Below are 17,149 nucleotides of genomic sequence, written 5' to 3' on the forward strand. Positions count from 1 at the left end.
GAATTTATGGGAAAATCTCTTATATGACTATCATTCTAATAAGCCATTTTCATATTTCTGACTTGTGTGCTAATCCATTGTATATCTACCATTGTACACACTTATACATATAATAAATATTTACTGTGTGCCTTGAATGTACAGTGGTGAGCATAATACAACACCTACCCTCATGGGGTGTAATATTTTCAGGAGAGAGGAAGAATAGAAGCGAGTATTTATCAAATAAGCCCTGAAATGAAATTAGTAGTACTAAGAATGTGCCTGCGTATATGCTAAGTTGCTTCAGTCATGTCTGACACTTTATGACCCTACGGATTATAGCCTGCCAGGTTCCTCTGTCCATGGGATTCTCCCAGCTAGAATACTGGAGTGCGTTGCCATGCCCTCCTCCAGAGGACCTTCCCAACCAGCAGATTGAACCTGGGTCTCTTAAGTCTCCTGCACTGGCAGGAGGGTTCTTTACCACTGATGTCACCTAGCAAGCCCATACTAAGTATAAACTAAATTCACCCCCCCAAAAAACAAACAAAAGAAATGTCTGATGTACAATAACAGAACTTGATACTAATTGGGTGGAAAGGAAGGCTTTTCTAAGGAAGTGACATTGAATTGGGATCCCAAGGACAATAAGTATTAGCCAACAAAACAGGAGTGATAACTACTCCAAGAAGAAAAAGATGCTTACTTTATCACATCCCAATTATTGGATATTTACCTTGTATCCAGTTTTTGATATTGAAAATCATATTTCCATAAATATCTTTATGCATAGACACCTTATGTGGATAAATTCCCATGACTGAGATGTCTGGGCCAAAAAGTATGAATGTTTATTAGTTCTCTCCCAAAGTACTATTGTAACAAATATGTCACTGCAAACATTTTATCTATGCCCTTTTCAGTATTGGAAAATGTACAGTTGACTCTTGAGCATTGCAAGGGTTAGGGGTGCTGACCATCTGCTTGAAGAATGTCTGTGTAAAACCAGATACGTATTTTGGATGATTCCCCATATTTTGGATGATTCCCCATATTTGAATGGGGAATGACTGAATGTTAAAAATCAATATTTGGTCAAAGTGAATTTCTCTTTGAGGATAGAATTGCTATCAAAGAATAAACATTTTTAAATTATTAAGGTGATTTTTAAAGTTTGGCACTAAATACAGGGATAATAATTTCCTAGTACTGTCAGCTAACTAGGCTGCTTCTCTGGTTATTGTGTTATTCATTTGTGAGGTTAAACAAATAACCATCCACAATCAATATTTTAAATAACATCAAGTACCTTTTTGTTCACAGAATATAATTTACGAAGACGCTTTTTAGTTACATATTTTATAGAAAAAACTTGTTATCCGGGATTCATAGCTTGGCAAATCTCAAAGAAATCTCTTGCTTTAAACTACCAAATATGGTTCAGTACTGAAAGTGTCTGTAGCAATCATATTGGAAAGCTTTTTTTGCTTTCATTTTTAGGTATCCATAGATTCATCATAATAAAGAATTGTCCATTTAAAGCATTTTTATAAAATCTATTGTTTTGAATTTTCACCAGTGAGAACAAAATGTGTCCTGGATACCTCATCATTTTCTAACAGTCTTCTTTCCTTTCTACAAATTTCACTTTTTTTTTTATTTTATAAGGAAGATGTATTGGGAATGTTGTTTTCATGATTTTTGGATCCTTCCTTTCTCATTTAATTTAGAGATATCAAGTTGACATTTTGCTTTTAATTTCTTCTTCTAAGGATGTGAAGAATTCCCAAATAGGACTTTTCTTGAAAGACTCATGGCCTAGATGGAGTTAGATAACGGAAAATTAAAAATAATTCTTCAGATTTATTTTGTTTAATGTTATGAATGTTAATATATCAAATAACCTACACCAGCTAGAATTATGATAACACTGTCTCTGTTATCCTTTCTTATATTATTATTTAACTTTTTGTAAAATATGTTGGCTAAAAAATTATATTTTATTCTTCTTAGTGTTAAATAGTTAACATTCTCTCTTAATATTTATATTAATTATCAGACAGTTCCCATTTTTTTTTACTAATTGAATGTGCTTATTTTTTGCACATGAAATTAACAGCTTTAATGATCATTGTTAGTTACTACAGTACTTTACTGTGGCAATATTAAATGTAAACATACTTAACCTGAATGATAGAATGTTAACATTTAATGGACATAAGATTTTTGCTTCAACTTACATCTAGAATGCTTACCTATATTTGAAAAGCAGTTAACAATAAGTATTTTTAACTAACAGTAAATTCAGGAGACTTCCCTGATTTGCTGACATTGTTATACTGATTTAATGTGATAGTGACCTATATAATTGCTATGTTATTGATCATGCACAAGTTATGGTATGCTAGATAAGATGCCAGTGCTCACATTGAGTAATCTAGTCTTTCAAAGGCTGAGACCTGAAGCCAAAGAGTAGAGATGGGCAGAAAATCAAGACCAATTTTTGGTAAATTAAATGTTAACTCTTCATTCCCAATTTAAGTACAAAAGAGATATTTACAATTATCTTTATTTGAATTTCTTTGCTTAGCAAGAATGAATATTTCTTCTTGTCTAGCTCAAGTAATCCATCTACTATTTCTTGTTTTTAAAAACATTACTATATGGACAATTGCAAGAATAAAATTACAGTTGTAAAATATGTTACAATATGGACAATTGCAACATTAGAGTGAATGGAGTTATTAATCGCCACATGATATTATCCCCGTTAAACTATTAACAACTCTTGACCATTGTTTCCGCTGTACTCTCATCTACAATTTCCCTTTATAACAGATTATTTTGAATCAAATCTCAGATATTATAATATTCACCATAATTATTTCAGTAGGTATCTTTAAAAGATTAGGGCTATAAAATCCCAAACCCTATAATACTATGAGTATTAAAATGTTAATGATTTCTTAATAATTTCAAATAATTGATGTTAAATCTCTCTGATTTTCTCTAATTTTTTCACATTTTTTCAAATTAGCATCTAAATAATATCTATATATTATAATTGATATTTACTTTTGTAAGGTTTCCTCCTCCATCCTCTTATATTCTTATAATTTAGTTTTTGAAGAAATTATAATATTTGTCCTTTATAGTTTCTTATAGTCTGGATTTTGCTGATTATATCCTGGTAGTGTCATTAAACATATTTTCCTATGTCTTGTATTTCCAGTGATTGGTAGTTATTTGCAGAGACTTGATGAAATTCAAGTTCAATTTATTTTGGTAAGAACACATTGACAGAATCTCTGTGCTTGTCTTTTTTCATTACAAACAGTGCTGCAATGGATAGCTTAGTTTATTTATCTTTTTATACTTTGGCCAATATAGTTTTCAGGTAGATAGTATAGGTATGATTCCTCGGTCAAAGGGTAGATCCATGTGAAACTCCAAATTCCCTTCTATGGGAGTTTGCATCATTTTGCATTCCTACTTGCAATGTAAGAGAGAGCATGTTTTCCCATAGCCTCACATCATAGTGTTTTGTTGAACATTTGAATTTTTGCCAATGTGATGTTAGACGAGGAATGACATCTTAGTGTAATTTTTAATTTTGACAGTTTTCATTGAGTTATCACTCACATATAGTGAAGTACACAAATCTAAAGTGTACAAGTCAGTGAATTTTGACACAGGCATATGTAGCCAGCACTTAAATTGTCTACTAATTACTGCTGCTTCTACCTAAAGATGGGTCATCTGGCCCATAGGACTTTTAGGTGCCTATTTAGGGTTTTGGGAGATGGAAATGGCAACCCACTCCAGTACTCTTGCCTGGAGAATCCCATGGACAGAGGAGCCTGGTGGGCTGCTGTCCATGGGGTCGCACAGAGTCAGACATGACTGAAGTGACTTAGCATGCATGCAGTAATTGGAGAAGGAAATGGCAGCCCACTCCAGTATTCTTGCCTGGAGAATCCCAGGGACGGAGGAGCCTGGTGGGCTGCCATCTACGGGGTTGCACAGGGTCAGACACGACTGAAGTGACTTAGCCCCAGCATTTAGGGTTTTATTATCTTGGCTCATCACAGTAAACTGCAAAGAAAACCTCTACTTTCTGATGTTTTAATGAATGTATTACTTTTATAATTTTTAATTCATCAGCATTCTGCATAAATAATCATCTACCTTAAATATTGACTTCAGATGGCTTATTTTTCAGCAAACTGAACTGGAATCATCTAGAAATTACTCTATTGATAAAGATACAACATTAAATCATTTTATTTTTTAAAAACTTTTCTTTTTTTAAAAAAAGTTTTTTGGCCTGAGGATAGAAGGAGAGTCAGTGAGTGAATTTACAAAGAAGTCAGGATGTTCTACAAAATATTGGAAGTGTCTAGTGAAAAATAGTAGCTTTATTTTGACTTTTATAGTCTACCTAATTGGTCTTTCCCTGGGTCCACAGGCAACAGCATTGATTTTTTTAAGCTATAAAAATCTGTCTACATCTTTCACCAATGTGTTTTAATTTTTTTTACAATATGGACCAAATATGTCAAAGAAATCTAATTTTTAAAGTTTTGCCTGATGCAACAAACTCCAGAGAATATAGATGGCAAATAGTTGGAATGAGTTTTAGGCATTCTTCAAGCAAACACAAGAGTGTCTGAATTTAGAAACACTACATATGTACTTTTATTTTTTCAGTGAAATAGAGATGGCTGTGTGTTTTTCTGCAATGACCTGTTCTGATTTAAATATACTTTTCTCCAAAATTTCATAATTGTAGCACTCTTAAGATTTGACTTTGTGTTTTTTAAAATGATGCTTGGGTTATTTTGTTTTCTTATACTCCTAATTTTGAATCAGTAACCAGAAAAGCAGAAAGATAAACTCAAGGTTATAATAATCAGTGAATGACAGCTAGAAATAGCATGCATTATACAGAGTCTTTTTAGAGTTTCTCTTCTGAAGTTTTTATATCTTCAGTATTGATCTCTTAAAGCTTTCAGAGTACTGAGTATTCTAGTAGCAGTGAAAATATAAAATATGCATATTTCATTGAGTTTCTGATTTGAGATGAGCACTTTTATAGATATTTTAAAGTATTGATATGAAATACACAAGTTCAGCATATATAAATACACAAGTTCAGTGTCAGTCAGAGTCTAACCATGAGACAGACAAATACTCAAGGATTTAGAATAGGGGGGTTGTTAATGCAGGAAATAGTTACGCAGGTGATGGAGCTGAGAAGCCAAAGGGCTGTGAACCAATATAGGGATTACAGCAGAAGGAGGTCATTCTCTTGCCTGGGTTGGAGGGCCATTTAGCAAAAGCAAGGTTGTAGCACACCCCATAGGCTGCGATTACCCAGAGATAGCTGGAACCAGGGTAGAACTGTCAGGAAATGTTGGTGCAATGGAGAAAATGCAGGTGCTTCTGGAGACTCCTCTGAGAGTAGAGAGGAGTGAATAATCCTTTGGCTCGCCTTTCCTCCCTCCCTCCAATCACCCACTACCAGTGTATCCCTTTGGCTGAACCCAGCTGGAAGGCAGTTTCAGGGGTGTCTGAGAAACACAGGCTGCTCTCTGATGTGGAGCAGATGAGGGAGCTGGCCAAGAATGGATCTTAAGGCAAACAGACCCAAGCCTGACATAGCTTATTAGCAGAAACCCCAAAGCATGAATTATGTACTACATTTTTTTTTGAAAAGTCATAAAATTTGGAAAAATTTAAATTGATTTGAAAATTTGGGTTTCAGTGCTCTTTTTCACTATTTCCTTGTTTAATACCTTCAAATAAAGATTTGCCTGAAGTTTTAAAAAACTTTATTTACAAAGTCATGGAGTCAAAAGATTAAAATTGTACATACAATTCAAGGTCATATTTCTAGTAGATGCTGAAACTAAGGCCAGTCCTCCTAATAACTTATCCAATGACTTTTTTCCCATCCTGTGCTGAAGGGTTGCATAAAACCAATCCAAACACCAAGGTTCTATGTGATTCTGATATTTACGACCTTGATGGTCTTGACCAAGTTTTTTAACTTACTTGAACTTCAGAGTCCTCATCTGTAAAATAAGAATAATGATATTATGATGCTTGGTAGGGAAGATGTATAAAAAGGCAAGAAAATATATAGAATATTCATGCAAGTTTTCCTTGAGTGAGATGAATAAGGTATTATTTATTGTATGTGTGGAAAATAGATTTTTTTCCTTTCTAAAGAAAGGAAAATACCTTTCTTTAGAAAGATGCTAGTGTTAGAAAATGCATGAATAGGATTGAGAAAGAGAAAGTATTTAACTTAGAAAATAAAAATTCAACATTTTTATTTTGGAAACACTTAAAAAACATCAGAATTGCTTCTCTTTTGTTCCTCTGAATCTAGATCAGAAAAACAGTGCAGACTTCAAAGTTATCTAAAGAACAAACACTAATAAAGCAACACAAGCAAGTGTGGTGGCAAGAACACCAAAGGCTAAATGAAGTCAGGTAAGAACTGAGAGAAATCTCAATAAGAACATGCAGGAATTACTGAGTTGCACTTATCTAGGTAGATGTTCTGTAACTTTCTATTTTAATTAAACCATTATAATCAAAATGTAACATTATAGTTGAATTGGACAGTAAATCAAATTAAATCCTTTCCTTTTTCACTGTAAAGCAGCTATACTCCAATACAATTTTTTCAAAAAATAAAAAAGGAACCCTTTCATTTCTTCAGTTTTATTTGGAATCTGGTAAATATATTAATCTATTAATACATTTCCTTTCCTTCGAAAAAAAGAGATAATCTTCTATATCTGCTAATCACTTACTTCTCTGCACTCCTGTTCATACTTGTATTTACATTATACTTTAGCACATTGGATTATAATGTTATGCTTACATATTTGTCTTCTTAAAAAGTGGTAAACTTCTTGGAGACAAACATACCATCATATTCATCTTTACCTAGGATAAATAGAAAGAGATAGATGTTTCCAGTAAATGAAGTAAGGGATTCAAATTGAGTGATTTCTAAATGTAGCTGCATCAAAACTAATTCAACTTGGATTTTTGACTTTTTCTGTTATTTTCAGCAGTCACTTCAAGATAAATTAAAACAAAATAATGATTTTATGTGGTGGTGGTTTAGTCACAAATTGTGTCCGACTCTTGTGATGAACTGTAGCCTTCTGGGCTCCCCTGTCCATGGGATTCTCCAGGCAAGAATACTAGAGTGGGTTGCCATTTCTTTCTCCAGGGGATCTTCCTGACCCAGGAATTGAACCCAGGTCTCCTGTATTGCAGACAGATTCTTTACCAACTGAGCCATATTATATACTTGGTCTTAAATGTAATCTTTGAGAGAGAAATTCCTTTTCAAAGGTCAAGGCAGGAAAAGGAGGCAGATGTGTTTCCCCTCCTTTGGGGGCATATATATTAGTTTTAATGATGGTGGTATTTATAAAGTATGCTTTAAAAAATATATACCTGTAAGCATATATTTTATAAAATGCAGAAAATTTTTGTGGTCTCATTCTAAGCTAAATTTCCCAAGTATTAATACCATTAACTTTATTTTTGGCATACATGCTTTTCATATTATAGGAGTTTCCTATTCTGGAAAGTGATTCCTACATGTGACATAAAAGGCTCATGAATGGAAATAGTTTTAAATTATTATATAACTTAGAGAAAAATTATATAGATTTTCTCATTCATATTTCCAAAATGAAAACAAATCATATCCATCTTATCCCTCAAAATATCACCTTTTATGGAGATAATGTTTGAGCCCATTGGCAAATTTTCTTTTTAGATTTGCGTAATTGAAAAATGAAAGCCAATAGGAAGTTTTAATTATGGTGCTCACTGAAGCAGGCTCAAACATAAAGACGCTGGAGAAAGTTATCTTGGCTATTCCATATCCTTCTTCCTGTGTGTATATGTTATTCTTGAGGTAGATAAAAGAGGCATATACATATTATTATGGAAAGTAATTCTTTCGGGCTAACTGGAATGACACAAAGATGATGGAAATGAGGAATATTCAAGTAACAACATTGTCTTGCAACTTGTGAGAACTGAAATAGGATAAACAAGAAGAATTCCAAGATAACTTTCTGTGTTATTCTAGAATGTAGGCTAATTTCAATGTGTAGTCAGTGAAATTAAAAACTACTAGTGATGGAAAGAAATTTCAAGAAATGGCTAAAAGTTCAAGAATTTAAGGACCACCAGAAAATCAGGAGTTTAAACTCTGTGTCTCTTGTTCTTTAAAATCTACATTCCCTTTTAACATAAGATTGAAAGTAAAATATTTTTATGTATCACCATAAGAGACTTCATTTAAAAATCTCAGGTCCCCAGAAGATAAGGGCTTCCAGTGGCATCTAGCTTTTGCTGGGTAATTTAGTATATACCAAGAAAGACTAGAGATCTCTTCAAGAAAATTAGAGATACCAAGGGAACATTTCATGCAAAGATGGGATCGATAAAGGACAGAAATTGTATGGACCTAACAGAAGCAGAAGATATTAAGAAGAGATGGCAAGAATACACAGAAGAACTGTACAAAAAAGATCTTCATGACCCAGATAATCACGATGGTGTGATCACTCACCTAGAGCCAGACATCCTGGAATGTGAAGTCAAGCGGGCCTTAGAAAGCATCACTACAAACAAAGCTGATGGAAGTGATGGAATTCCAGTTGAGCTATTTCAAATCCTGAAAGATAATGCTGTGAAAGTGCTGCACTCGATATGCCAGCAAATTTGGAAAACTCAGCCATGGCCACAGGACTGGAAAAGTTCAGTTTTCATTCCATTCCCATAGAAAGGCAATGCCAAAGAATGCTCAAACTACCGCACAATTGCACTCATCTCACATGCTAGTAAAGTAATGCTCAAAATTCTCCAAGCCAGGCTTCAGCAATATGTAAACTGTGAACTTCCAGATGTTCAAGCTGGTTTTAGACAAGGCAGAGGAACCAGAGATCAAATTGCCAACATCTGCTGGATCATCGAAAAAGCCAGAGAGTTCCAGAAAAACACATATTTCTGCTTTATTGACTATGCCAAAGCCTTTGACTATGTGGATCACAATAAACTGGAAAATTCTGAAAGAGACAGCAATACCAGACCACCTGACCTGCCTCTTGAGAAACCTATATGCAGGTCAGGAAGCAGCAGTTAGAACTGGACATGGAAGAACAGACTGGTTCCAAATAGGAAAAGGAGTAGGTCAACGCTGTATATTGTCACCCTGCTTATTTAACTTATATGCAGAGTACATCATGAGAAATGCTGGGCTGAAAGAAGCACAAGCTGGAATCAAGATTGCCGGGAGAAATATCAATAACCTCAGATATGCAGATGATACCACCCTTATGGCAGAAAGTGAAGAGGAACTAAAAAGCCTCTTGATGAAAGTGAAAGAGGAGAGTGAAAAAGTTGGCTTAAAACTCAACATTCAGAAAACTAAGATCATGGCATCTGGTCCCATCACTTCATGGGAAATAGGTAGGGAAACAGTGGAAACAGTGTCAGACTTTATTTTGGGGGGCTCCAAAATCACTGCAGATGGTGACTGCAGCCATGAAATTAAAAGACGCTTACTTCTTGGAAGGAAAGCTTTGACCAACCTAGATAGCATATTAAAAAGCAGAGACATTGCTTTGCCAAAAAGGCCCATCTAGTCAAAGCTATGGTTTTTTCCAGTAGTCATATATGGATGTGAGAATTGGACTGTGAAGAAAGCTGAGCGCCAAAGAATTGTTGCTTTTGAACTCTGGTGTTGGAAAAGACTCTTGAGAGTCCCTTGGACTGCAAGAAGATCCAACCAGTCCATCCTAAAGGAGATAAGTCCTGGGTGTTCATTGGAAGGATTGATGCTGAAGTTGAAACTCCAGTACTTTGGCCACCTCATGTGAAGAGTTGACTGATTGGAAAAGACCCTGATGCTGGGAGGGATTGGGGGCAGGAGGAGAAGGGGACAACAGAAGATGAGATGGCTGGATGGCATCACCGACTCGATGGACATGAGTTGAGTAAGCTCTAGGAGTTGGTGATGGACAGGGAGGCCTGGCGTGCTGCGATTCATGGGGACATGACTGAGCGACTGAACTGAATTTAAATAGTATGTTGGAGTGTCCCTGGTGGCTGAGACAGTAAATAATCCGCCTGCAGTGTGGGAGGCCTGGGTTTGATCCCTGAATTGAGAAGATCCCCTGGAGAAGAGAATGGCTACCCACCCTAGTAATCTTGCCTGGAGAATTCCATGGACTGAGGAATCTGGTGGGCTACACGCTATGGTGGTTGCAAAGAGTCAGACATGGCTGAGTGGCTAACACTTTCACTTCACTTTCAGGTAGTATGTTCAGTACTTTACATGCTTTGTTTCATTTAATCCTTACAATGACCCTGCAGATTAGGTATCATTGTTATCCTAATTTTAGAGTTGGGAACCTTGAGGTTAAGAGAATTAAAGTTATCTGCAGAAGGTAAATCAGCTAGTTCATGTGGAGGTGGTATTGAATCATTTGCCTTCAACTCCTAGGCTCATTGAACATGGATCTGAGCAGCTTTTTCTTTTTTTCTAGTGGAGTCCATTCACATCACCTGAGAGCTAATTGGTCTAGCCTTGCTAGGAAAAAAAAAGTAAGGCATTTCCCTGAACTTAGTTCTTTGAAATCTATCATTAGAAGGTTAGATGATTAAAATTTCAAACTATAAAATTATATTTTATATTTAAATTTATAAAATTATGTTTACTATTACCATGGTTTCCAAACTATACCCCCTTGAAGACCTTGATACACTTTGGCAGGAGTGCTTTCGTCCTTGTTTCAGAATGACTGGTTTAGAGATTAGGAAGTTATTTATATTGGCCATGTGGTAAAGAAAAAAATTATTAGTTTAATAAGAACTTTTGAATAATAAAGTTTGAGAGGTTTATTTGTAAGCCTTACTACTTTTACTATAGTTTCTTTTAGAAATATATGTGGTCATTTACTCATAATTTTAGTTTTAAAGCATTATTTTAAAAATAACACCTTTATCCAGAAAATATCATGAGGTTTTACCAATAATTAAATATTGTCTGGAAAAGTATCTTTAAATATGAAAATGAGACCAGTATCCACACTGTGTGACTCAGGCCATCTGAGAATTTACTCAGAGTTCATCCCTTAGCCGGTTATTGTGAGATTTCCTTCCCTGCCTTCTCTGGTACACAGAAATTGGGACAGACTCTTACAAGAGAGAAAAGCCAATCAAACAGATAGTCTGAGGTCCCCAATTGTCTGCACTGCTGAATTCCTTCCTTAGTGGAGGGGTAGATCTCTGGCCTTTGGCCTGTCTGGTGCCCTCATTTTCTGCTGATCTTCTGTCTGTTAGTTCCAATGAAGGAACTTTAACATCCTCTCTTACTCCATCTTTCACAGTCCTTGCCACTGTGCTGTTATTTGCATAAATGGCTTTTGACTCAACCACTCTCCACTGCCCCATGTTTTACCTGTTCTGCCTAAATTGGTAACTTTGCCCCAGAAATACCAGGAGGCTCTGGGTAATTTTTGATGTCTTAAGGAGACTGATTCTACTATACCTGGAACTTTGGCAGCATCTTGGAAGGGCAAGGAGTATGAAAGTAGGAGGAATATGACTCCCGAGAGTCATACTCTCAGGACTTCTGAGTCATACTCTCAGTAGTCCTGAGAGCTCAAATGTGTCCTCACCAGGCTGGTTTATCTTGTGAGAGGTTGCATTGCAACTGGGTTTATCTAGGAAGTAGATTAATATATCCTGTAGGCAAACCGTCACACAAAAACTCAGGAGAATTTTTGTAGTATCATCATATTCAGTGGTACCAGAGGACAGGTTAAGTAGCAGTAGGAAGTACTTAAATTGGCAAATTTAGACAAGGAAAGTTGCCTTCAATTTGTCCCATCTTCAGATGCAGAGGCAATAATATTTGCTGCAGAGTTTTGACTTGGTGAACACGTGGTACTAAGTCTACATGTCAGTGGTGAACAGGCAGGATTCTCCTCCCAAGAGTTACCAATTTTAATGCCTTTGAGCCTGTTGCCATTTTTATCTATATTTCCTAAATCAAATTCTACAAAACAAATATATTCTTCAAGATGCTCCATGGAGAATAGAGAATTTCCTTGTCCCATAATTAGGAAGATATTTCATATTTCACCCCTTTTTGGAGACTCTCAATGCACTTTAGCATCAAGTTTCTGAAAAATCCAGCACTGTGTAAACTTATCTGATTAGTTCACCATTTCCCAGTTTTCTCTAACATCTTATTGATGTTTCTGTTTTATAGGACATGATTTGAGAAACAATGTATATTCACAAGTTTGTCTTGTAGTACTTGCTTCTGGATTTTTTAGCCAATTAGGACGGTTAGAGAAATAGACTAGTCTTGCCTGTTGGGTCAGGGTTGTTGATCTAGGAAGCCAGGATGGAGCGTACTAGAATTATTACATGCATAGTAGCAGATTGACATCCTGTAAGATCAAAGCCAGTTCTGTTGGTTTTTATGTTCTATTATGGCTTTCTGGAAGATGAAAATATAAGGGGACTGAGCTAAATTATTTATAAGTGCTATATTTTTGTTTAAAATATCTAAGTAAAACTTCCCTGGTGTTTCAGTGGTTAAGAATGTGCCTTGCAACTATAAAACACCAATGAAAGACATAAAAGATGGCACAAATAGTTGGAGAAATATACCATGTTTGTGGATTGAAAGAATCAATATAGTGAAAATGAGTATACTACCCAAAGTAATCTATAGATTCAATGCAATCCCTATCAAGCTACCAATGGTATTTTTCAGAGAACTAGAACAAAGAATTTCACAATTTGTTTGGAAATAAAAAAACCTCAAATAGCCAAAGCAATCTTGAGAAAGAAGAACGGAACTGGGGGAATCAACCTGCCTGACTTCAGACTATACTACAAAGCAACAGGCATCAAGACAGAAACACAGATCAATGGAACAAAATAGAAAGCCCAGAGATAAATCCACACACCTATGGACACCTTATCTTTGACAAAGGAGGCAAGAATATACAATGGAGAAAAGACAATCTCTTTTAACAAGTGGTGCTGGGAAAACTGGTCAACCACTTGTAAAAGAATGAAACTAGAGCCCTTTCTAACACCATACACAAAAATAAACTCAAAATGGATAAAAGATCTAAATGTAAGACTAGGAACTATAAAACTCCTAGAGGAAAACATAGGCAAAACACTCTCTAATGTAAATCATACCAGAATCCTCTATGACCCACCTCCCAGAGTAATGGAAATAAAAGCAAAAATAAACAAATGGGATCTAGTTAAACTTAAAAGCTTTTGCACAATGAAGGAAACTATAAGCAAGGTGAAAAGACAGCCTTCAGAATGGGAGAAAATAATAGCAAATAAAGCAACTGACAAAGAATTGATCTCAAAAATATACAAGCAATTCCTGTAGCTCAATTCCAGAAAAATAAGTGATCCAATAAAAAAAAATGGGCCAAAGATCTAAATAGACATTTCTCCAAAGAAGACATACAGATGGCTAATAAACCCATGAAAAGATGGTCAACATCACTCATTATCAGAGAAATGCAAATCAAAATAACAATGAGGTACCACCTACGCCAATCAGAATGGCTATTATCAAAAAGTCTACAAGCAATAAATGCTGGAGAAGGTGCAGAGAAAAAGGAACCCTCTTACACTGTTGGTGGGAATGCAAACTAGTATAGCCACTATGGAGAACAGTGTGGGAATGCAAACTAGTATAGCCACTATGGAGAACAGTGTGGGAATGCAAACTAGTATAGCCACTATGGAGAACAGTGTGGGGATTCCTTAAAAAACTGGAAATAGAACTGCCATATGACCCAGCAATCCTGCTGCTGGGCATACACACCAAGGAAACCAGAACTGAAAGAGACACATGTACCCCAGGGTTCATGGCAGCACTGTTTACAATAGCCAGGACATGGAAGCAACCTAGATGGCCATCAGCAGAGCTGTGGTACATATACACAATGGAATATTATTCAGCTATTAAAAAGAATGCATTTTAATCAGTTCTAATGAGGTGGATGAAACTGGAGCCTATTATACAGAGTGAAGTAAGTCAGAAAGAAAAACACCAATACTGTATATTAACGCATATATATGGAATCTAGAAAGATGGTAATGATGACCCTATATGTGAGACAGCAAGAGAGACACAAAGGTAAAAACAGACTCTTGGACTCTGTGAGAGAAGGCGAGAGTGGGATGATTTGAGCAAATAGCATTGAAACATGTATATCATCATATGTGAAATAGATTACCAGTCAGGTTTAAGGCATGAGACAGGGTGCTCAGGCCTGGTGCACTGGGATGACCCTGAGGGATGGGATGAAGAGGGAGGTGGGAGGGGTGTTCAGGATGGGGAATACATGTACACCTATGGCTGATTCATGTGAATGTATGGCAAAAACCACCACAATATTGTAATTAGCCTGCAATTAAAGAAAGAAAAGAAAAGAACGTGCCTTGCAATGGAGAGAGTGCAAGTTCGATCCCTAGTTGGGAATAGGATGCCAAATGCCACAGGGCAATTAAGCCCTTGTACTGCAACTGTAAGAAAAAATCCCAAATGATTCAATGAAGACCTGATGCAGCCAAATAAATATTTTTTAAAAATATGTTATGAAATAACTTCTGGGTATACTCCACTATCATGCACCCATTCTCAGTATATCAAGTTCATCAGTTCAGTCACTCAGTCATGTCCGACTCTTTGCAACCCCAGGTACTGTAGCATGCCAGCCTCCCTTGTCTATAACCAATTCCTGAAGCTTGCTCAAACTCATGTACATCGAGTTGGTGATGCAATCCAACTATTTCATCCTCTGTCATCCCCTTCTCCTCCCGCTTTCAATCTTTCCCAGCATCAGGGCCTTTTCAAATGAGTAAATTCTTTGCATCAGGTGTCCAAAGTATTGGAGATTTAGCTTCAGCATCAGTCCTTCCAATGAATAGTCAGGACTGATTTCCTTTAGGATGGACTGGTTGCATCTCCTTGCTGTCCAAGGGACTCTCAAGAGTCTTCTCCAACACCACAGTTCAAAAGCATCAATTCTTTGGCACTCAGCTTTCTTTATAGTCCAACTGTCACATCCATATATGACTACTGAAGAAACCATAGCTTTGACTAGATGGACCTTTGTTGGCAAAGTAATGTCTCTGATTTTTAATATGCTGTCTAGGTTGGTCATAGCTTTTCTTCCAAGGAGTAAGTGTCTTTTAATTTCATGGCTGCAGTCACCATCTGCAGTGATTTTGGAGTCCCCAAAATTAAGTCTGTCACTGTTTCCATTTTTTCCCCATCTATTTGCCATGAAATGATGGGACTAAATGCCATGTTTATGATCATGGCATCCAGTCCCATCAATTTCATATGTAATCTTAAAAAAACTTTTGACTAAGACCAGATGCTAAAGAAATAGTGTCATCTACAGTAGCACCCCCTCCTTTATACATGTAAACAAAACCCTTGTCTCATATTTGTAAATTGGCTTAAAAGATGATGGCACATATATAAAATAGAATATCATACAGCCACTAAGGTAAACAATAATTACAAAAATTACTAGAATAAATAAATATTTATTATTATTAAAATTAGTTTTCAAAAAGTCTTAATGTAAAATGGTAGATAGGCTATAATTACAAGTGTTTAAAACATTCATGCATGTTGACGAAGGCTAGAAACTTACATACAAAAATAAAAATAATCATATTAAAGTGTTACAATTGTTGTTATTTTCTTATTTTATGCCATTTAAGTTATTGCATCTTAACAATCATAATAAATCAAAACTCTTTTTATGATTTTTATTAAACCTGACATAAATAAGAGATTGAGTACAGTATTTTTATGTCCATTTAGTGCTGGTTATAGTTTCACTCTTAAATGACTATATTTACATAATATAGCAAAAATTTATTAAGATTTATTATATTTTTGGTATATAAAATATATACTTTTACTTCCATCTCCCTAGGTCAGGACTTTCTCATCTCTGAACTTTTTAAATGACCTACTTATTGGTCCAGGTTTGCCTAATCTCCTCTTCATCTTCCATTTTTATTAACCACCCTCCTTTCAGCCCATCCTCCATCTTGTTGCCTTGGAAATCTTTCTGAAACACAGATCTGAATTGGTGTGGTCAGCTTAATATCCCTCAGTGGCTCCCCACTTCCCACTGCTCTCTCCACCTGAAATAGTGCAAGGATGTATCCTGTCCTTGCCTTGCTAATTTTGTTACTTCTGAGGTATGCAGCCATACTTCTGTCTATCTCAGTGTCCTGGAGATTATCTAATCAATGTTAGGAATGTGGTATGCTGTCTGAATTAATGTACAGGTGAATGAAACCACATTAGATTGACTATTTCTACTGCTAGTTATTTAACTTGTATATATGTTTATGATTATAATATAATTGATTAAGATAATGTCTATTTCAGATACAAAATGGAATCTGAGATAAAATCCTTATTCAATGAAAAGAACATTGGAACTGAATGTCTTTCTGACCTTATGAATTTTGGTAGGTTTTGTTTTTTCACATTTAAAGGGGAGTTTTGTTTTAAAGATGAAAGTGGGCCACACATTTCATTTTCTTTTAATATTAAATGCTGTTTGTTTTTTCTTAAGGAATCAAAAAAATCTGCATCTTAATGACATGTTCGTGAAGAAACTTAATAATGTGTTGCTTTGATTTTGTTTCACCATAGAACAGGAGTTATCAGAACAATGGTGCACATATCTTAAAAATGTAATAAATCCTATTCAGCAATTGAGAGAAGATCTAAAATACAGACAGCATCACGTTTCACAGTATTCACACTCATACAGTGAATCTAACTCTGTGAAAGTATTGGAAGAGGTCAGTATATCTCCTTTACTTTTACTAATGTTATATTTGGAAGAGTCTGAGATGAACGTGTATGTTTTGTGTGCTTAAATAGAAGGTATAGCAAATTCTAGCCCTGAATCTGTCCAAACACGCTCATTTCTCGCCTAGAAATGCTACAATAACCTCATAACCTTGCTTTCCTCCTTTCTGCTCCTCCTCGTGTTTTCTGAGATCCTATCCTAGAGACAGGGAT

The 17,149-nt window shown here is 35.6% G+C and overlaps 1 protein-coding gene across 3 annotated transcripts in view; it reads left to right on the top strand.

Annotated features, from left to right (window-relative positions):
- Positions 1-17,149, top strand: part of CCDC148 (coiled-coil domain containing 148) — a 536,518-nt gene that overhangs the window by 82,357 nt on the left and 437,012 nt on the right. For all 3 annotated transcript variants that reach the window (XM_070476172.1, XM_070476173.1, XM_020883117.2), the window contains exons 5-7: positions 6,380-6,483; positions 16,505-16,587; positions 16,775-16,926. In XM_070476172.1, the coding sequence (XP_070332273.1) occupies positions 6,380-6,483; positions 16,505-16,587; positions 16,775-16,926 (339 nt within the window). The remainder of the gene's footprint in view (positions 1-6,379; positions 6,484-16,504; positions 16,588-16,774; positions 16,927-17,149) is intronic.

Source organism: Odocoileus virginianus, chromosome 13 (genome assembly GCF_023699985.2).
Source record: "Odocoileus virginianus isolate 20LAN1187 ecotype Illinois chromosome 13, Ovbor_1.2, whole genome shotgun sequence".
NCBI lineage: Eukaryota > Metazoa > Chordata > Mammalia > Artiodactyla > Cervidae > Odocoileus > Odocoileus virginianus.